We start from the raw sequence: 23324 nt of genomic DNA on the forward strand, positions 1-23324 counted from the left end.
CTGCCTGAGTGTGACAGGGTGCAGCGCCCCAACCCCCTGATCCGCCCTGCTCTGTGTGTGACAGGGGGTGGTGCCCCAGTTCCCCTATCGGCCCTACTCTGTGAGTGACAGGGGGGAGCTCCTCAACCCCCTGATGGCCCTGCTCTGTGCGTGACAGCGGGGAGCTCCCCAACCCCCTGATCGGCCCTGCTCTGTGAGTGACAGGGTACGGAGCCCCAACCCCCCTGATTGGCCCTGCTCTGAGTGACGGGGGCAGCGCCCCAACCCTCTGATCTGCCCTGCTCTGTGCGTGACAGGGGGTGGCGCCACAACATCCCCATCGACCCTGCCTTGAGTGTGACAGGGGGCGGTGCCCCAACCCCCCAATCGGCCCTACCCTAAGCGTGACTGAGGGTGGCATTGACCTCCCGATCCGCCCTGCTCTGTGCATGACGGGGCGGCACCCCAACTCCCCAATCGGCCCTGCTCTGAGCCTGACCAGGGGCTGCACCTAGGGATTGGGCCTGCCCTCTGCCACCCAGGAGCAGGCCTAAGCCAGCAGGTCGTTATCTCCCGAGGGGTCCCAGACTGCGAGAGGGCACAGGCCAGGCTGGGGAACCCCCAACCCCCTGAGTGCACAAATTTTTGTGCACCGGGCCTCTAGTTATGAAAATAATATGCTATAATTATAATCTAAGAGTACAATCTTATTTTCTATAATAATATTCTACTGTGGAAGTTTTAAAATATGTGTTTTAAATAATTACATCATATGTGTTGAGTCAACTTTAAATTTTTCAAAACAGCTATTTCTTTTATATAGTAGTCATATATCTCATATTTTTTAGGACACTTTGATCTTAGATATGCCATTCCATTTGAGGGACATGCAAAGAAATATCTCTCTAAGTCATTACTTTTAATTTTTTTATTTAAGCTATTGAAAGATAATTAAATTACAGGATTTGCTTCAAAATCCGTCTAGCATTGATTTTAAAAATAAAAAGTGAGCCAAACCGGTTTGGCTCAGTGGATAGAGCATCGGCCTGTGGACTGAAGGGTCCTGAGTTCGATTCTGGTCAAGGGCATGTACCTTGGTTGCGGGCACATCCCCAGTGGGAGGTATGCAGGAGGCAGCTGGTCGATGTTTCTCTCTCATCAATGTTTCTAGCTCTCTATCCCTCTCCCTTCCTCTTTGTGAAAAATCAATAAAATATATTAAAAAAATAAAAATAAAAAAATAAAAAGTGAGATACATATAACACTAAAAATAGCACTTTTTGGCATCATGGTTTTCACATGCCTTAATACCAATTGAAAATTCAGCCTGGCTGGTGTGGCTCAGTGGTTGAGCATGGATCTATGAACCAGGAAGGAGGTCACTGTTCAATTCCAGGCCAGGGGACATGCCTGAGCTGGGGGCTTGATCCCCAATATGGGTTGTGCAGGAAGCAGCTGTAAATTTATTATCTTTCATCATTGATGTTTCTATCTCTCTCTTGCTCTTCTTCCTCTCTTAAATCAATAAAAATATGTATTTTTTAAAAAGAAAGTTCAAAAAACATGAAATATATTTTGAAAGTGTTTGCTTGACATATCTACACTAATAAAAGAGAAACATACAAATTGGTGTCACTCTGCTACGCCCACCAGCCAATCAGAGGGACTATGCAAATTAACTTAACAAAAAAAACACGGCAGTTAATTTGCATATGCAGGCACAGAGTGAAGACTGAAGGTTCTGGCCAGAGTGAAGACTAAAGACTCAAGACTAAAGACTTAAGACTGAAGACGCTTGGCTTCTCCAAGCCTTGCTGCGGCCGGAGGGGAAAAGCCTAGCCTAGAGGCTTGGCTTCTCCGCTGTGGCAGACCAAAGGCCTGGGTCCCGGGTGCCGGAGGAAAACCAGTGCCAGCAGCCACGGGAAGGAAGGCCTATTGTGTGAATCTTCGTGCAATAGGCTTCTAGTAATAATATAAGTAAGCAAAAAGGATAAAATACACTTAATCTCTAAACAGTGATGTGACATAGTTAAGAAACATTTCTTCACATTATGTAAGATTTGTTTTTAGAAAAAAAACATTCTCTGTGTAAAATCCATTTAAGGGCATTAGTTGATTAATAAACATTACTTACTATGAATTAAAAGCATCAAGCTATACTCATATTTTATTATGACAGAAACAAAACAAAAACACTTCCTGAAATCAATGAGATAACTCACTTAGCCTCCATGGGAACATTAACTTATAATTGCTTTGGTTATATTAATTTCTATCCTTGCTTGAATATTAATTCATTAGTGTTTTTTCCTGTATTTACTAACCTTTCTAAATTGCTACATTGGGTGCATTAAAATATTTCAGTCAGATATTAATGAGCTTATTCACTGGTGGTACATCACTAACTGTGATTGTATAATACAAAAGATAAAACCTGGGAAGTTAAATGTTCATTATATTAGGGTGAGTAAACTTGAAATTGGGAATGGGGATTCATTCAAAATATCCATGAAAATCAGATGTGTAACATTTAAATACCAAATATTCTAACAGAAGCTGGACTCATGGTTGGCAAGTGCAGTGAGCACAATGAATGCAGCAATGGTGGCATAAGCCTCTCCCGCCTTGGCTGCAGGTGGGCAGTAAGGAGCGAGGGATCCCAGACTTCGAGAACCCCGGACTGCCAGAGGGATGCCTAACTGCCACCTTAAGCCAGCAGGCAGACATCCCCTGAGGGGTCCTGGACTGCGAGAGGGCACAGGCCGGGCTGAGGGACCCATGATGGATCGCCCCCACAGAGGGAGGCCCAGGCTACCCACCACAGCGCCACTGGCTGGGTATCCTGTGCCTCCCTCTTTGGGGTGATCGATAGCAGGGCTCCGAGATTGATTGCTCCGAAGAGGTAGTCCCTGCCCATCATGGAGCCCCTGATGGATCACTCCTGCAAGGGAGGCCCTGCCTACCCACCGCAGCTTGCTGGTTGGTGGCCTGGGCCTCCCTCTGCAGGGCGATGATGGGGCAATGGCAGGGCCCCCGACCAATCACATCACACCTGCCTTGGCTGGGCTGGCGCCAGTGGGTGTTATAGCATGTTCGTCCAGATGGCTGTTCCGCTATTTGGCTGTTCAGTTGATTTGCATATTATGCTTTTATTATTATAGATAAGTATTTACAATGATTATGTGTAAAAAAAAAAAAGTCTTACATAGCAAAATGGAGTAGAACAATGAGCCAAAAATATAAATGGAAAGTTTAAGATATTTAGAAAAGGTTAATAATTATGTAAAAAAAAAACTTGTTGGGCCTCAGTTATAATCCAGGAACTATGAATTAAAACCGGGAAATAAGGGCACTGTGTGTATAATTCCTAAATACAAAAGAAATGATATCTAGTTTTGATGTGGATAAAACATTGGGAAAACTACTGGTGTGTGTCTAAATAGATACAAGATTTTTGAAGAGTAGTTTGTCTCTATCAAATTCGTTTATGTAAATTCACGTTGATCAAACACTTCTATTTCTAGGAACCTGATATAAAAAATGGGCGCATATGGACAACTATCTATATATATAAAAGGCTAATATGCTAAGTGTCCCTCCTACTGTCCCACTGATCACTATGATGTGCACTGACCACCAAGGGGCAGACATTCAACACAGGAGCTGCCAAGCTGCAGTGACTTGGCAGCAGCAGTTCTCGGGTGACACACCTGGAAACCAGAGAGGAGGGAGCCCGATTCCTCGCAGGGCCACGTGATTCCATCATCTTCAGCCATGGGTTATGTTGTTGCTGGGGCACTGTTGGCTCCAAATCTGGTTTACTGCACACTTGCATTTGCGTTCCACACCCTGTACGACAGCAGCTTTGCAGAGTGCCCTCTCGCACTCCGGGACCCCTCAGGGGATGTCAGAGAGCCAGTTATGCCCTGATCTCCGCAGGCCAGGCCAAGGGACCCCACCTGCCAGAGGGACCCCGCAGATGCGCTTGGAGCCATGGCTCTACCCCAGGTGCAGCCTGACAGGGAGGGACCACGGGAGGTTGGCTCCAGGGCATGTCCAGCCCTTCTCGCCCAGTCCTGCCTGGCCGGCCACCTTCTAATTAATTTCCCTTCAATGTGCACGAATCCATGCACCAGGTCACTAGTATATTTTAAATGTTCACTGGATGTAACTAAGACTAATACAATGTAATCTAAATGTCCATTAATAAGGAACATTTCTGTGAATAAATATACCTGTAAACACACACATATATACCAAACTTGTTACCATATAGTAATCACTTTGTGGAAAAATATAGGGTGGGGCAAAGGTCTTCATTGATGGAAATACATTATTATATTTCAAGTCTATGTACTTGAGTTATATGGCCTTAAAAAATCTATAATATGAAATAAGCTATACACTTGACAGAGCAAATTAATTATCCCACTGTTACAGATGAAGAAGTTAACATTTAAAAAATATTTAACTAGCTTATCCTGGGTTGCATAACTTATCATAAAGTAGGGTTTTAAATTAATTTCCAGAATCCTATATATCTTCACTAATATGTTTACATTAAGAGCCACAAATAATAGGTATCTCAATTTAAAGACCGAATGGGGTGGGAGTGGGAGGAAGATAGTTTCAGAAGCGATTTTAAATATAATATTGAAAAACTAAAATGATCTACACATCTCTGCTTTACACTCTTGAAACATAATTTGTTCTGGAGTAATTTTATGTAACAACACAATTATGAGTGATGAGTAATGAAAACTAAGATATTCAAATTAATGGTGAAAGCTACAAAGATAAGATTATTTGATACTTAGCACTTTATCAAACCTCATATATGACTGAGTTTAACCTATTGATTTTAGAGGAGGACACTGAGACCCAGATGGGGCCAACATTCAAGTCCACGATCTCAGTATAATAATCTTAAAGTGGAACCACTACAAACACGCACTCCAAGTATATGAGGAAGAATGTTTTCAAACTATGACTTTTCTTCTCACAGAGCAATTCCAATATTTCTGACTATTCTGCTCAGTGTCCTGTCAGTAACCCTTCCAATGTGCTGGATTCACTCTCCAATCTTGCAGATCAGGTAAGATTATCTCCCTGCACCAAACCACAGCTTGCAGTAGTGTAGTTAAGTGCCTGATACTAAGCTTTTGATAAAGTTAACCAAGGCGTTGCTTTTGAAGACATCTATCACAAATAAACAAACGGTCAGCTATATGACACACTCCTATTACCACACCTAGATAAGAAGCTAGGCCGCCACCCCCACCCATAAAGTTCCCTTTTTAGAAAGCCCTGGTAACCTAGGTGACTGACAATTTAAGTGAGCCCACTTTTTCCTTTCCACATACGAATTCACGAATTCCTATTCTTATGTTTTAAATTGGCCAAGGAACAGTGAATCCATGAAACTCTAGGCATCTGACCCTGGATTCCAATAGAAGCAGAGCCCCATGTTCACATCCTCATTCTCTCTCTCTCTCTCTCTTCCCCTCCCCATGACCTTTTTGTGTGGCCATTGGGCCTGCCTTGTCCCCTCAGGGACCTGGGAATAATTAGCATTATCATTGTTTTATTGAAGTTCTCTGATGGTTGTTGCTGAGTTATGTCTTGCAATCACAAAGTCTGGTCTAGCCACAATGTTGACTCTGGTCCAAAAATGTCTGTGGGGTGGGCCACCAGTAGTATAGGCTGAGGGAGAGTGGCTCCGGCATTCCCAGTGACTGTATCACTATCAGTAGGCAAAAAGGGACATAAATCAATCCCCCAAACTACCTGTATCTATGTCAATGTCTACGTCTATGTGTATATGATCTATAGCTAATCACTGAGTATACAGGCACACACATGCAAATATCCTAACCATGTAAGAAGCAAGAACAGGTATCATTGTTTTCAATATTTTTATTGTGTTGATAAGGGAACTTGAGGAAACCGAGATCCTTGAAATTAAGTTTAGAGTTAGAACTACATCTCTAGCCTCCTGATGCCCCCTTTTCAAACATTCTTCATCTTTGTCTTATACCTTAAGACATTTCCAGAGAACAAGCACAGCTTTATATATTTTCTTTATATCCCTTGAGCCTTTAACATGGCATTAAGCAATCTCTCTTGAATTCAAATGTATTTTATAGAACTTTTAATATAACTATATCTTCTGTAGTTAAAATGAAAAACATCCCATTCTCTTAAATCTTTAAAAAAGGTCACCAAATTACAACAAATATAATCAACTTATAGCAATATCAACAGCATATTAGAAAAAAAAATATTTCTCTTATTTTTTACAAGCAAATTATTGGGTATCTTTTGGAAATGTTTTAGATGGGCATAATTTTAGAAATGTATGCAAGTAATCAAACCATTATAATGTTTCCATTAATTTTTACAATATCTTCAGAAACTGCAAACACAAAAATGGAAATAGAAAATCAATAAGAAGGCTTATGGACATTCAAAGTTATTAGTAAAATACAGGAGTTTTAATTAAAACCGTTGACTTTTCACAAAGGTTAGCTGTTATCCTGATTGATCGAGCCTGCTGGCTCAGCTCTTTCTCTTTTCCCCATTGGCTCCCACTTGGCCTTTCTCTGCTCGGATTGGATATTTACCACAGGGGCACCTTCTTTTTAAACAACATTTGCACCACTAAAAACAATAACATTTTAAATAATTTGTGTGTGCATGCATTTATGTGGGTGTCATTAGTTTATTATTATTATTTTTTAAATATATTTGATTGGTTTTTCACAGAGAGGAAGGGAGAGGGATAGAGAGTTAGAAACATCGATGAGAGAGAAACATCTATCAGCTGCCTCCTGCACACTCCCCACTGGGGATGTGCCCGCAACCAAGGTACATGCCCTTGACCGGAATCGAACCCAGGACCCCTGAGTCCGCAGGCCGACGCTCTATCCACTGAGCCAAACCGGTTCGGCTAGTTTATTATTATATTTATAATTTCTCATTTTGGTTTTACTACTACTTTTGGAAATTTCATGAAGAAAAGTACATTTTCATTTTGAATTGCTACATTTTCTTGCTTGCTGAAAATTTGAGGACCCAAAATATATAATTATCTTCTCAGATTTGTAACATTCTCTTCAAAGAAATTCCAGATATATTTAGAACAGGTAAAAGTATATATACCATATGTATACTTCCTCTACAGTTTGCCCTAGTAGTTAATAGAGTCCATAGCTAGGCCATGGTGGTTTTGTTTTTGTTTTGTTTCTATTATTAAACTAAAAGTTTTTATATATTACCACTATTGAAAGTAATTTTGTTTGTACATACATATAATTAATTATTGAGGAAAATGTTCAATACTTTTCTAAATTTTTCCTAGTAAGTTCTATAATATCTTCATAGAAACAATAAATAAGATGAAGTGTTGTTTGGAACTCGTTTCATTTTGCCAATACAATAAAGTGCTCCATTCACCATTATCTACAGCAGAACGAATACACGGCTTTTATTAATTTTAATGCTGTTCTATTTTTAATTTAAAAATATTTTGAGGTAATCTAGCTAGAAACAATATTGTAGAAGTAATGGGTGAATTTCACAATGTAGTTTTCCTTTGGTTAAAATGATGAATTAGCTTTAATCAATTTCATAGACATTTCAATGATCAGAGTATATCTATTCACTCCAGTAGTTGAAACATGCTATTGTCAAATGTACTTACATTTTTCAATTAGTTTCAAAGCAAGAAATATCATATGCAAAACAACTTAGAAGACTGAAGAGTATAGCAAGTGGTAATCAGCAGAGAATATTTTAGTTAAATAACCTTCAGTTGAAGACAATTATAACTACTTTAATGCAAAATGTATGCAACGATGAGGGGAATCAAACTCTAATGTTTTGATACGTTCTCCTCCTTCTAAAAATAAAAATAAAATGCAGTGTCTTAAGGAGGTGACACCGGGTCTAGGAGGACAAAAGGAATGTATAAAATGAAAATCCACACTGCCTAATAGGTGACTGGAGAGAGCTGACCTGATACTGTGCTCAAAGATAAAAAGGGACATGTGGTATCTACTTTACATGAGATAGGTGTGCCTTATATATCTTGCAGGCACAGAGATAACATTGTTCTTTTAATCATTATTATTTACTTCTTAAAGCTGAGTCTCTCTCACACCTAAACCTCTGTAGCTCAGGACTCAGTTCTTATGACTAGAGAGAGTTGTCATTCTGACCAGTAAGCCTGCTAAATACAATTCTATAAGCTTCAGACTTGACATAGCAGATAAGTTTGTCTCCCCTGACATGACTATATTAATCCACCAAATCAATTTACTTAAGGTTAAGCTGTGTTGTGGAGTAATGCGGCCATGATTTAACTGAGCTTATAAGATCTTTCAAGCCTGAGTCACTTCTCTACATGTAATGCAGCTCTCAGTACCGAATCATGAGCTCTATGTTGACCTATTGCAATTACGTAAGGAGTCTTGTTAGGTTTTTAGGGCCATGATGCTGTAACATCAGAAAGAATTTAAGGAGAATAAATTCAAGTCACTTTAGAAAATCAGAATCATGAAGTAAAACAGTAACAACACGTGGCTAGATTCTATAAGCATGATTTTCTTACTTTAATATTTATAAAATTCTTTCGGTTTTCTAAGGTTTTTCCATTAGAAATGTATTTATAAAAATAACGTTTAGAAAAACGTTTAGAAAAACGTTTAAAAATAGATGCTAGTGCTGCAGTTAGTAGGCTGAACATTATATAAAACCATAGAAGAACAATAACAAACTTAAATTATTCTACATGCAATGAAATCTAAATATAGCACACAAACCAGTATACAAAATAAGTCTCAACATGTTACTAAATTTAACAAAATTTACAAAACTTTATTAAAATTTCTATAGGCATGTATAAGTTGTTGTCCATAGTAAGTTGTCAATTTATTCATACTCTCATTTCACTAAATCTATTCTTTTTCATTTGTTATTTTAAAACTTTTGTCCCTTTCTCTATTTCACTTGGCATAATACCCTCTAGATCCATCCATATAATTTTACTTCTATGTGAAATCTAAAGAGCAAAACAGACAAACAAACAAACAAACAAATTCACAGACACAAAAAGCAGACTGATGGTTGCCAGAGGGGTGAGGTTTGGAAGAGTTTTTAATCCATTCACCCAAAAAGGGTGAATGGATTAAAAAGTACAAATTAGTATTAAAAAAATAGTCATGGGAATGTGAGGTACATTATGGGAAATATAGTCAATGGTATTGTAATGGGTATATCCAGTGCCAGTGGGTACTTGAGATATGGAAGGGGGGGGGACTTTGTAACATACATGATTGTCTATCCACTATGCTGTACACTTTAAACTCCTACAAAGTAGTACTGAATGTAAACTGTAATTAAAAACTAACATTTAAACAAACTTCTGCCCCTTGCAGACTTTCCTTCAAGCTTACCATTGTTACCGCATTTTTATTTTCCCATATCTCTATTCAGAGATATCTCTTACTGATCACCTCTCTTTGCTTTATTTCACCCTTACAAGTCATTCATTATCACAGATTAGTTCTTCCAGAGCCTGAATAATTTCTCTTTCCTCCCATTTCTCACTATTTACTCTTACTGGGGATAATTCCTGGCACCTATGCTGTTTTGGAGGCGACACCTGCGGGAAGATGTCAGCATTGATAAGATGTGGTGAATGAACACAATTCTTAACATTGGATTCCTTAGTGGAAGTGTGGGGATTTTAAGTACCTTTACTATTCTTTCCTAATGTATTAAGAGTCTCAAAGAATAATTATCCATTAAAAAATAAGAAAATACTTGGCAAATCATGAAGTTGAATATCCCAGAGAAGCCCTGAATGTATTTTGGTCATTAAGAAAAGAAATCATGCCCTAGCCAATTTGGCTCAGTGGATAGAGCCTTGGCCTATGGACCGAAAGGTCCTGGGTTCAATTCTGGTTAAGGGCACAAGGGCATGTACCTAGGTCGCAGGCTCCTCCCAGGCCCGGGCCCTGGTCAGAGCTCATGCAGGAGGCAACCAACTGATGTGTTTCTCTCACTTTGGTGTTTCTCTCTGTCTTTCCCTCTCTCTGAAAATCAATGAAAAAAATGATTCTGTGGGGGTGGGACTTCCTCCTCCCTGCGGTCAGTTTCCACAGCTATGATGAAGAAGCTGGGTTGACAGAGGGAGCCATGCCCTCCAAGCCACCCTCTCTCTCACTCTGCTCTATGTCCAGCGGCCTCCTGCTCTGCCAAGTCCTCCAAACCTCCCGCTCTCTGCCTTCTCTCCTGCTCTGCACTCTGCTGGTGAAGGTCCCGGGAGGCCGCGGGTGTGGCTAGGCTCGGCCGGCCTCACCTCCCAGGCCTGCGATGGTCCTGGGAGCCCGTGGCTGCTGCTGCCTCCCAGGGCACTTGACACCTGAATATGCAAATTAACCCGCCATCTTTGTCAAGTTAATTGCATACTCACTTCTGATTGTCTGGTGGGCATGGCTTGTGGGTATCATGGATGGATGGTCAATTTGCATCTTTCTCTTTTATTAGTGTGTGTGTGTGTATATATATACACACACCCTTGGGTGAAGATTAAAAAAAAAGTCATTTCTGAATAATATAAGACTATGTCTTTCAAATGTTACAATGTACTTTTGTGTGGTCAATCAACAAGAGCTCAATATTTTCAAAAACTTGCACAATGTATGCTTTCGAATTTCTTAAACGGTCAATTAGGATTCAGAGATAGTGCGTCTCAAGTAGGCCTAAGGAGAAGAAACAGTTTAATTAACAGAAGGATCATCAAAAATCTAAAATAAGTCTAGATATTTCACATTAAATTTTTTTTTTGCTCATGTATGTTACATCTCTATGGAACTCTGGAGGTCTCATGTCTCTATGGAATCTCTCATGAGATCTAATTCTCAAAAATATATGACCATATTTCTAAAATGCAGGTTCTACAATAAGTATGTATATCTTTGAGTAGTTGCAAAATACATTTTGCCTCAGGATATTGGGCTCTTTAAATATGGATGAGCAATTTCCCTTTCAAGTAACTCAAACTAGGAGAGAGAGAGCAAGAATAAATGTCAAGGGCAACCAGCCTCCACTTCAGGAGCCTCCTCTTCAATCCTGGGCTCTTCTTTTCCCAGCCACAATGGTCAGGAGCCTTCACAAGGGGGGACTGGGCTCCAGGAGCTTTTCCATTCATTCACATTTAAGTAAGATTATGTTTTCTAAGAGTCTCTCCTTCAGTTTATGATAATATTAGCTATTCTTTATTAGGTCCTTAGTATATGCCAAAAATATTAAAGCATTTCAACTACATTACTGGATTGGATTGGATTCCAATAGAGCCAACTTCTTCTGAGCAAAGTGCAATTATTTCTATTTTATAGATTTGGTAACTGAGATTTAAAAAGATTAAGTCACTTTTTCATGCTAGGAAGTGGAAACAACTGGGGTTTGTTTCATTTGTCTGACTTGAAATCTAATGTCTTCTCCCACTAAGTTGTGCTATGCAATATGGTGTACAGGAAACAGTGTGTAAATTTAACATCTCCTTGAATAATTTTCTCAGCTTATATTTCCCCAATTGTTAAAAAGAGGTTAATGATAACTAAGCCTTTTTAACTCATAAGAATATTGTAAAAACAAATTTTAAAATGAAAATGTTTTATACACTATACAGATCTATGTGAATGAAAACTAATCCAAAATTTAGACTTGTACATATCAAATACATATAAATGTCTATTGAATTTAATTTTATTGATTCTGCCTGGCTGGTGTGGCTCCATGTTGAGTGTTGACCTAATGAACCAGGAAGTCACGGTTTTATTCCAAGTCTGGGCACATGCCCAGGTTGTGGGCTCCATCCCCAGTGTGGGGCATGCAGGAGGCAGCCGATCAATGATTCTCTCTCATCATTAATGTTTCTATCTCTCTATATGAAATCAATAAAATATATTTAAAAATTTTATTGATTCTGTGGAGTAGGCACACTGACCATTAAATTTTAGGTTATATAGTAAAGTTAATGTCTATGCTGAAAAATTAGGTGGATTAAATGACTTCTTGGCTGATGATTTCATACATGAGCTATGGTGTGATGCTTTTCTTACAAGACTCATTCTCATCCCCACTTCATGGCAAGTCATTTAAATGAACTAGAAAAGCACTGTTTCTTAAGGCATCAAGAATAGAGTGCAGCTGAACCACATGAAGGTCAGAGAAATCTCTCTCTCTCTCTCTCTCTCTCTCTCTCTCTCTCTCTCTCTCTCTCTGTCTCTCTCTCTCTTTCTCTCATTCTGTTAGCTTCTGTATGGCTGATTTATTCTTCTGAGTCACTGAAGACTGGCCATTTCTGTTTCTCATTAACACATGGTTTAAAATATAAACCTCTACTAGGTTTAACATCTCTTCAAGTTCAAGTTTCTAAGGCTGTGCCACCAGCATCTGGATCCCAAGTCCAAATTGTCTAGGGAGAGAATCCTATTGGTCTAGCCTGAGTCAATATCTACTCTTATTACAGGATCTCTTAACCTTCAGTTCTGTTAACATTTTGTTCTGAATCATTACTCTTCATTCTGTGAGAGTGGAATCAGGCTCTCCTGTACCTTGGTAGGATGCTATTAAAACACTGTCTAAAATATTATAGGTAGTATACTTATTTCAAACAGTAATCCAATCTTAAAGTCCTGCTTAAAATTCTTGTCAATACTTTGCCCTAAAACATTGTTTTTATGAAATAAGTTAATTTAAGTCTACTCTGATATACTATGCTTCTTCTAACCTTTTTTCAAAGACCCAGATTTGATATCATACTGCTTTGCCCAGGGAATAGGGAAACAGGCACGTACATGCATTGCTCTTGGCAGAGGAAATTGCTACAAACTTTATAGAGAACAACATCTCCATGTTGGTGATTTCTATCAAATTTCTTACACACATATCCTTGACCCTGCAATGGCCACTTCTAGGAATTATCCCCACAAATAAATGCATGCACATATGCACGAAGTGAAAAAATCAAGGTGCATTGCAAAGCCTGCTAACCTTTGAGTGGAAGATGGGACAGATACATACACCACAAGGAAGCAAAAACTCATTTTCATGTTTCTTATCCCCAGACAGCTGAAAATCATCAATTATTAAAATGACTTGACCATTTCAAGTCTATGCTCTCTACTAGTTGAGCACTTACAAGTCTGGCAATGATTTTCTGTGGGTCCCCAGCATCGGCCGGTACAGGACTTATGGCAACGTCCACCTACAGAAGAGGCAAAAACACATTCACATTATAACCTCTCATTCTTTGACTTTATCTCCCCTAATGAAATATTTTTGCTCCTTTATGAGGATTTTTTAGTCATACTAGAGTTGAAGCATAGCTCCTAAAACGCTTGCTTAAGTAACAAAACCTGAATGTCAAATGCATGTGACGTGAAAAACAATCTCTTCATATTCAAAATCTTCTAATCATTTTATAAAAAAGGAAATCAATGAGTTTATGCATTTTACCAGCTAGTAAGGAGGAAATATTTACATTAAATACATTTTACTTTGATTACTGAACAGTTTTATGCTTATGACCTATTGTATTGGATATAATTTCTAAAGTGCATGGCTTACTGATACCAACAGTTATTAAGGATTAAGTCAACACTTAAGTTAAAGTCTATGAAAACAAGAATATGTTCTTATAAACACATAACAAACAATCAGAATAAAAGGTTGCATACATCATTTAGATTATCTTTAATTGTAGGAAATTGTCAAAAGGACTTGACCATCACTTGAACCTTGAGCTGGACCTGGGCAATTAGAACACCCTCACTTCGCCCCTGTCCTTGGAATGTACATCCTGGCTGATGTTCCCAAGCTAGCGGTTGTTACAAGGGTGTAGCCTAGAGAGAGTAGGTGTTGTTGAGAACATCTGGACTGAATACATGACTGAACCCATTAAGGCCTCTATATGAACTTTTAAGATTCTAGTGGGAGTGTGTGGAAGTCTACTCATCTTGTGGCCAAAGACAAGCTTCATATATCAATTCCCTGGCTTATTAAACCTGCCACCTACAAATCTGGAGTTGTCTGCCTCTTTCTTCCATCTCTCCTTGCCCTCAGTGTACAGGGCCAATGTATGAACCAGTATCTTAATATAAATTTTAAAAAATATATTTTTATTGATTGGAGAGAGGAAGCAGGAGGGAGAGAGAGATAGACACATCAATGATGAGAGATAATCATTAATCAGATGCCTCCTGCATGCCCCCTACTGGGGATAAAGCTTGTAACCTGGGCACATTCCCTGACTGGGAATTGAACTGGTAACCTCTTAGTTCTGTCTGGGCTTCATATATAAATTTTAAGCATTTAAACAGCTTTTTTTTGAAATCTTAATTTCATTATTTGATATCCTCCTCTAAAATTGTTATTGTTACTACCTTCATTTTCAAATAGCAGCCTTTATCTCCTGCAGTGGCATCTTCCTCTTGATGACTATGCTACCATGGATATTTGCCTCAGCAAATACAGTTGTCCCACAGAGAAAGTCCCATAAGGACTCAACAAAAGAACATTAGCTAAAGCAATTGTACATAATGACTTTCTTTGAAGTTTGTTTCTGAATTTTATAGGCTCACTCTACATTTTTGTTGGTACAAGGGTATGGAGTGGGCTTATTTTTAGAATAAATAGTAGACATGAAAAATGATTAAAGATGAAAGCTCTGTTAATGTTCTAATATCAACTGCAAGTGGGTATATGGCTAGTCAAGACTTTTATTATAACATGTTGTAAAAATTATGGAATGGGGTTCTATCAAAGTTTCCATCTTTTCTTGATCCACAGTTTTTACCTCTTCAACTTGGAAGTTCTTACACTAGGGCAGCTTCTCTCTCTTTCTCTCTCTCCTTATGATACTGAGTATGTGTATTAAGTTAAATGCTTTCACAGTTAAGGAACAGGTTCAGCAGACACACTTTTTAGACCAAACCTCAGACCGGCCTCATGGTTGACCCTTCTGCAAGTGAACAGTACTAATCAAGTTAATACAACACTTAGGCTCAACTCCAGTCACCTTCTTAAAAGTGCCAGGATCCAGAGTTTATTTAAAGCAATTCTGTTTGTGAAGCGCTGCTGCTGACATCACCAGCGTATAATATCCTGTCACTGGGCCATCTGTTTATTTAGATCTAAACACATTATAACTACATAATCAAGCTCATTCTAGCTGACAGGAAAAGGACTCCATCTGGCCTGAACAATATAACTTTAATCAGTGATAACGATAATTATTATTAAAAACCTACTGGAGTTCTTTCGTACAAAGCTAATAAATCCAAATTGATTTATACCAGCGGAAATTAGAAAGTTCTGTGAAATAAAATGGGAAGCAGTAAAAACTTTTCTTTTTTTTGTATAAACTTATTTTATGAGAAAGCAGCTAATGTTAATGTTCTGGTATTTCTTCAGATGTGCTAAAATCCTTTAAATCGACCCATTAAGTGGTCTGTTAACCAAAACTATCTGAAGCAGAGGATGATCTCCCATTTACTCTGACTTGACGAATTGTGTTTGGGGCTAATAAAATATATAACTTCATTCATTGTATCCAGAGTACTCTCTGTAGCTGGGGGGAAAAGCTTAGTAATATTAGACATTTTAATCCTTTCAGTGTTCCTCTTTTATTGGATTACATATATTTTTAAATATTGTTTTATTGATTTTGGAGAGGAAGGGAGAGGGAGAGAAAGATAGAAATATCAATGATGAGAGAGAATCATTGATCAGCTGCCTCCTGCATGCCCCACACTGGGGATGGAGCCTGCAACCAGGGCATGTGCCCTGACTGGGAATCGAACTGTGACCTCCTGGTTCATAGGTTGATACTCAACCCCTGAGCCATGCTGGCTGGGCAGGATTACATATTTTTTTTTAAATTACTACCCCAAGACCTACTCCTAGATGCAAGAAGAAAAGGACTATGAATATACATTTTGAATTTGCTTATGGTCCTTCAGTAAATATTATGCAATATCTACCTAATTGGAAATAAGTAATATAGTGTCCTTCCCCCACCTCACCCCCACCCCCACCTCACCATCCACACACAAAGTTTAAATAGTGTAACCTTGACTGCCTATGTGCCACTACAAGACTTTGTTGGGCAGTTTTCATTAATACTTAAACATAAATATCTTTTACTGCTATAAAAGGAAGCCAACAATTGCTTCTCTTCTGTGATTTTACTCTATCTTATTTATATTCTCTCCACCCCTTTGGCAAACCCAAAGGAGGTGATCACATCTCAGCATTCTTTTCCCAAAATGTACTGCGGAACCATGAATTGAATGCGCTTCTATAAATGGTTGCTCATTCTGCCCTGCCCTTCATGTCATTGTCTCTAGAGCTTTGACCCTGTAGAATCTGCCCAGGCGTTCAGTTCAGCATTCGTCTTCCAAACTGTGTGATACATAGCACGTGTGCTAATACTATTTTCACTGAGCTTTTGCAATTAAGTAAATGTCAAAATATTTGATCAAAATCTCCAACTGGAAATATTTTTGAATTAATGCATTTGCCACACTTTCATGCCTGCAACCTTGGTTTGATTCTTGTATACAATTGGGTAGTGTGGTTTTATGGACTATTAAGTTTACTATGTTTTAAATTCTGTTTTAGCTTTTAGTTCCAAACATTTCTGCTACACAAAAGTGTCAAAAAATGGGAGGTTAGAAAAAGGGTTTCCTAAGTAATTATCTATCTAACATTAGGAAAAATAAAAACAAAAATACAAAACCTATAAACTTTTTTCTTACCTTCCTCCATCCTCCTATCCATACGTATTTCTTGAGTACCTTCCAAGTTTGTATATTAAGAACTCTGTTAAGTAATACTTAACATAGGCTGAAATGGGCATGGTTACTCCACTAATAGAGTTTAGAATTAATTCAGCATTATTTTGAAGGGAAAATTTTTTGACTGCTCTGCATTCAATATTCACTATCTATGGATTTAAGGAAAGAAGCCAGTAAATCTGAATGCTTCACAGACTCCTAGCTCTGAAGGAAGAGAAGGACAAAGCCAGGTTGAGTCTGGGCATTTCCAATGTAATGCCTGGGGGCTCAGAAGTCTGCTGCATTCCATGTGACATCTATAGTGAAATCAGCTCAGAGCATTTCAGTGGAGAGGATAAGTCCGACCTCTGGAGGGTCCCTTGTGTGTCTCCTAACAAAAAGAGAAATACTTTAACTATTGCTGAATATCTTATGGAGAACTTGTCCTCTATTCTCAAGATACACAGTGCTTCAGGAGGCCTGATTTCATGAGGGGAATAAATCATATACACCACTAATAATTTAATGTGAATCAGTCTTATAAACTACTTCTCCAGTAGTACATTTTTTTAAAAAAATATATTTTAATTGATTTCAGAGAGAAAGGGAGAGGGAGAGAGAGAAACATCAATGATAGGAGAGAATCATTGATCAGCTGCCTCCAGTGCCCGGACCGGGAATTGAATCGTGACCTCCTGGTTCATAGGTCAATCCTCAACCACTGAACCTCACTGGCTGGGCTCTAGTAGTACATTTTTAAGATGAGGAAAGCAAAAAAGAGGGATTAGTCAGATACTAGCCTCTGTAAATAGGAGACATGTTTTGGGGCACTAACACTTTGCCAGTGCTATGCAAATCTGCCTCTTTCCAAGTCCAAATCAAATTATTTTCTATTGTTTATTGCAATAATTCTTTTAAAACTATGAGAGAAAATATGCCAATTAAAAATAAGAATCTGACTGTCTAATACAGCTGTTAGTGATAGCAAACATTTGAATTAACATTTCCATCTCCTGCCATTCTGGCTCAATCGGAGAGGTAAAATATAAAATAAAAGTTATAAACAAATATTTCTGCAACTTTAGCAACCATTGAAATCTTTTAAAATAAGTGTGGTTTATATGCACATCGGCATTATTTTAATTCACAGCCAATCAGCTCTGCTTTGACAGTGCATTATTCATCGTAGAAGTTAGCAATATGACTAATGTCATCTTTTATGCTTGTCCAGCAGATGTTACTAAAAATGTAGCCTTTGCATTCTTTTTTTAGGAACTAGAGTCCCTGAGCCACTTTGATATTTATAAGCGTCATAAATCCATGCTAGAAGTTTTGCTTGTTTGTGGAACTGACAGCAGAGATGGGTTTTAATTGTACCTCTGGATTGCTTTCTGCAAGTAATATGCCAGAACAGTTGAAGAGTTACAAAATATGAAGTCACTGGCCACCATAAAAGATTATAGCCTCAAACTGCCTCTAGCTAAAGACAATGCAGTTACATCTCTGGATTCTTCTTTCAGTTCTTTTAAACTATGGCAAACTTGACCTCTTAAAACTACTTTTACTGGGGAATGAATGAGAGAATAATAATTTTTTATGACCATATAATTCAAAAGAGGGAAGCACAACATTTATTGAAAGTCTACACTAAACCAGTCCCTATCTTGGCCAGAGGATAAAAAGATGAAAAGTGAGTGCCCTGTCTTCCAGGAGCCTTTAAGGTGCAGGAAATAGACAGAAAAATGGCAAATAATTGTATTTGCTATATGTATGAATAAAATGGACAGGAAGGATTTGGGGGGAAAAAAGGTTTACATTTCAACTGGGCTTGAATGTCTCCTTGGTCTGTGTTAAATAAATATGTTTGTTGTGAGTTTTTTTGTTTTTTTTTTCCTTTTTGGAGGATTTACCTTCCATCCTACAGACATACAATATTTCAATTAACCACTTTGTGTTATGGAATATTTTGCTGATACATGTAGGAGATAAATGCATATTTTTAAATGGAAATACAAATAAGCCAGTCAGAGAAAGATAAATATCACATGATCTCACTCATTTATGGAATATAATGAACAACATAAACTGATGAACAAAAACAGATCCAGAGACAGAGAAGCATTGATCAGACCATCAAACCTCAGTGGGAAGGCAGGGGAGGGTGGGTCTAAGGGGGAGATATCAACCAAAGGACTTATATGCAAGCATATAGGCCTAACCAATGCACACAGACAACAGGGGGGTGAGGGCATGAGTGGGGGGGATGGGGGGTAACGTGGGGATAAGGACACATATGTAATAACTTAATAAAAAAAATTTTAAAAAAGAAAGTATCACTAATTTTACATCCTATTTTTCTGAAGATTTGTAGCTCTTGGAGAAATGATTTGGATAGCAGAAATAAGTTCACCATGTCCTTTTTATGCTCTTCTGTTAAACAATGGTGGGATCTGGAACAGGCGTGTGGATTTCTGGATGACAGGCACATGTATCAGAACATTGATAGAACATTATATGGTCAGTTCTGGCCTACACTGATGGTCTGGTTCTAGCAGTGTGCCAAAGGCCTCCATCCTTATCTATCATATTGGCATTTTAATTACTAAGTTGAAATAAGGGTACAAGATTTGCAAAAGACACAGATCTAGAAGGGGTAGCAATAGCTCATACTTGAATAACTATACAGAATTAAAAAGCAATTGGTAGATGAAGTAATGAGCCAAAAGTAACCCTATGAAATTTAATAGGATCGATGTAAGTTTCTGCAATTGTGATTTTAAATCAGTATTTAATGGGCATATCAACACACACAACACAAATACACAGAGTCTGTTTTGCAGGAGATGAATCAGAATTTCAATGCTCACTCTGATAATGGCTGACTCTGTTTTTGATTTTGTATTTCAGTGTTTGTCTCATACGTGGAAGTTCACACAATGCTTCATAACCCACTCTAGAAATCATCATCAACATCATCGACTTCACCACATCATCTATAGTTTATTGAGTGCTTTCTACATTCTAACTAGTAGACCAAGTGTCTTACACATAGTATCTCATTTAATTTACACAATAAATCATAGCATAAATATTATTATTTGTCTCATTTTATAGGTAAGAAAACAGAAACATCCTTAAAGTGGAACTAGAGACTTGATGCATTGTATCATAGTAGCTCTTTTTAACATCATACTTGCTTGTCAACATTTTTGTACTTTCTTTTTGTTTCTAAGTGGCATTTATTTTGATTCTATTACTTGCTTATTAAGATTCAGCAGTAACTGGGGCTAAAATAAATGTCAATTCAATAGAAACACATTTTAGTAAATTGGCATTTATAATTATAGTAGGAAATTACAGCCCTAGTTTAGGGAAAATGAAATATTTGAAAATACTATTGAGTATGTAAGCAACTTATAATATTGCCATTTATTGGTCTAAGTATTCATTAAAGTGCTGGTAAAATGTAGAAAACACAACCTTTGAAATAATTTTAATCTGTATTCAGTTTCCACTATTTATAGTTGGTGGGAGCTTAGGCAAGAAACTTTACCTAAGAACTGACTTTCCTCAGTATTAAAACATACATGATAATGCTTCCTATATGTGTCAGAAGTAACTAAGTGAAATAGCATGTGTAGTAAAGTGTCTGGCATGTAATAAGTCTCAATCACTGTTATTTCCCTTCTCCCTCCCTCACAACATCCTATATAATAAATGCCTAATATGCAAATCGACCAACCAATGAAACGACTGGTCACTATGACATGCACTGACCACCAGGAAGCAGACGCTCAATGCAGGAGCTGCCCCAGCCCGCAGGCCCCAGGCCAGCCAAGGCGGTTGCAAGTGGGGGTCCACCGATAGCCCTGCTAGTCGCCCCACAGATTGGCCCTGATGGCTGGCCAGGCCTAGGGACCTTACCCGTGCATGAATTTCATGCACCGGGCCTCCTGTTGTATATAAAAATACTAGAGAACAATAAAGAGAGACCAAGAGTCAGAGACAGTGATGTGGCAGACAAATCAAGTCATCTGAGACAGAAGTGTTTATGCAAACAGAATTGACATTTTCAGTAGGTACCACAGTCAGGCAATAGGAAAGGGGTGTGTATATGACACCATAGACACTTTGACAGGCTTGGCAGACAGGGACAATTGGGTTTCAGAGGTCTCTGCATGCCTTGGCAAAGTTTGAGACGCCATAGCCTCAGCAGAGATGTTACTAACAATCCAAGCACAGTGATATCTCACTCTGCTCCTAGGATACCACACTTTCATATATTTCAGGCTAGTGTACATGGGAGGAGGGAATGGGTGCATATAATATTTCAAAGTATGTGTCAGGAACAGAGAGAAGAACCCAAGGGTGGAACTAATCTTTGGATAACTGCAGAGGATTAGATGTCATTGATGCTGGGATCTCTCCTGCTCCATGACCCTCATCTGAGAGCTTGCTAACTAGAGGTGCAAATGGATCCCTGAGGAACTGCAACCATCCACAGGTGGTTCAATAGCCAAAATTCAACCAAAAGAACTTTACTAAAAACAAAACAAACAAAAAAAACGAAAACTAAATCTTCTCAAAGACCATTCATTGGATCCAAAGCATTGGCCACATTTCTAAGTCTTTTCTCACTTTTCTCACATAACTCTCACTTTCTGAGTCTTCCATTCCCCACAACCCTACCCCCAAGATCTTTCTCTTTTGGTGCCTTCTCCTTTCATAAAGCTTTCACCCTTCCATCCTCCCCCACTGAATCATTATGTTATTGGTCAACTAAGCCATCCTCCCTAAATACTTTATTCCATACAGCTTTATGGTCAAATAATTCCCTGTCCATGTTTTATTATGTATCCTGAGTATGCAATGTGATACCCTAGGAAGACTGTGTGTGTGTGTGGGGGGGGGGGTTGTGGTGTGTGTGTGGAGGAGTGAGAAACATTTTGGTCTGGTGGGCTGGAAAGATCAGGTTTGCAGACACAGAATGTTTGAGCAGGAGGGAAGGGAGAACCGTGAATATTCCCACAGTAGTCATTTTTATCCTGTCAGAGTAGATACTACTTGAGAAGCAACGTCCTGGACTCTTTGACCATAAAGAAGTTCCCATCATCTGGGTGTGGCATAGTCTACATGAGCAGTCTCTGTTTTCATCTGTCTTCCACTTGACAGCTCTAAGAATAGATCTATCTCCTCTAGGAATTAATAAGAAGTGGGTATTGTCATGGGAAAACCGAAATGGGTGAAATTATGACAATCTCCTTACGGAAAGATTCTAACAGTTCTCAAAACACAGCAGGCTTCGCACATTGAATAACCCAACATTTCTTTTACTAAGAGGACAATATCTTCACACTAGAGTGCTAACCCAGCTTCTTCCACCATGAGCAAATAATGAAGGGTCTTATCATGTCTGTAGTTTGGAACTTTATAATTATAGCTGGAACCATTACTCTCGCAGCCTCTTTTTAAAAAAATTTTATCTGAGATTGAGACTGAGCTTTTGTTATAGATTGCTAGCCTGTAGCAGTCAGTTAGGGAGAAGAGACATCCCCGAGACAGATAACAAAGAAAAATGGGTAACAAATTGGAAAAGATTAGGTAGCTCCATGCACTATATTAAACAAACTCCTCTGAGGTATAGCAGCCAGAAGTCTCTACTTGTGTTCCTGCAATTCTCTCAGCTGCCAAAGGGACTTAACTATATGGGTAGATATATATTCACCCCTCTGAGCCCTCACACTTAAAATAAAAACTACCACATTAGTAAACAGGCACATTTCTAAAATGCCACCGTAAGCCTAAGGAATGAAATGTGATTTTAAAATTGATGGAGGTTATAAGAAAGTGACCCCAAAAGGCATTACAGTTAGTAATGAGACTAAAATGTCTTGGTATAAAATGTTTTCATTAATTTGCCTTTGAAGTTCATACACAAAATCTAAAATTCAAGAATAATAGATTTATAATTTATTTTAAAAATAGGATTCTATCAACAGGCATTTCAGTGGAGTTTCTTGTTGATGTACTAGTAGACAGACCTGGAAAATGAGTTATTTACTATATATCTTGCAAACCACTGCATATACACCGATTCTATTCCATCACAATATGATTTAGGCCTAAATATCAGCCCTATTACCTATCATTCTTCCCTAGGGAACTGATTCCTGAAAAATAATATTGGTACTGTAACCATCTGAAATGCAAATCCTCCAGATAGAATCAAAGTCCCTATCAACTAGCACGTTGAATATTTAGGCATAGCTTAGATGTAATGTCATTTTATCACACAGCATGCATTGTTCTAGGTGATTTCTTTCCTGTGACAACCTTAGGAGAAAAGTAATACTACAGATGAGAAAACTGGGGCCAGGGAAGTTTAATAATATGTCCAAGCTCACACAGTAAGTGATAGGCCTGAGGTACCCTGGAAATTGGAGTCCAGAAACATTGGTTCCTGATTCCATATTCTTAATCAATACATAAGCAAGTATC

General features: G+C 38.4%; 1 protein-coding gene across 1 annotated transcript in view; it reads right to left on the reverse strand.

The window, feature by feature from the left end:
- Nucleotides 1-23324, reverse strand: part of ERBB4 (erb-b2 receptor tyrosine kinase 4) — a 542534-nt gene that overhangs the window by 261078 nt on the left and 258132 nt on the right. Inside the window, exon 5 of the mRNA XM_023763286.1 lies at nucleotides 13190-13255. Within this exon, the coding sequence (XP_023619054.1) occupies nucleotides 13190-13255 (66 nt within the window). The remainder of the gene's footprint in view (nucleotides 1-13189; nucleotides 13256-23324) is intronic.

This window comes from Myotis lucifugus, unplaced genomic scaffold (assembly GCF_000147115.1).
Source record: "Myotis lucifugus unplaced genomic scaffold, Myoluc2.0 scaffold_3, whole genome shotgun sequence".
NCBI classification, from domain to species: domain Eukaryota; kingdom Metazoa; phylum Chordata; class Mammalia; order Chiroptera; family Vespertilionidae; genus Myotis; species Myotis lucifugus.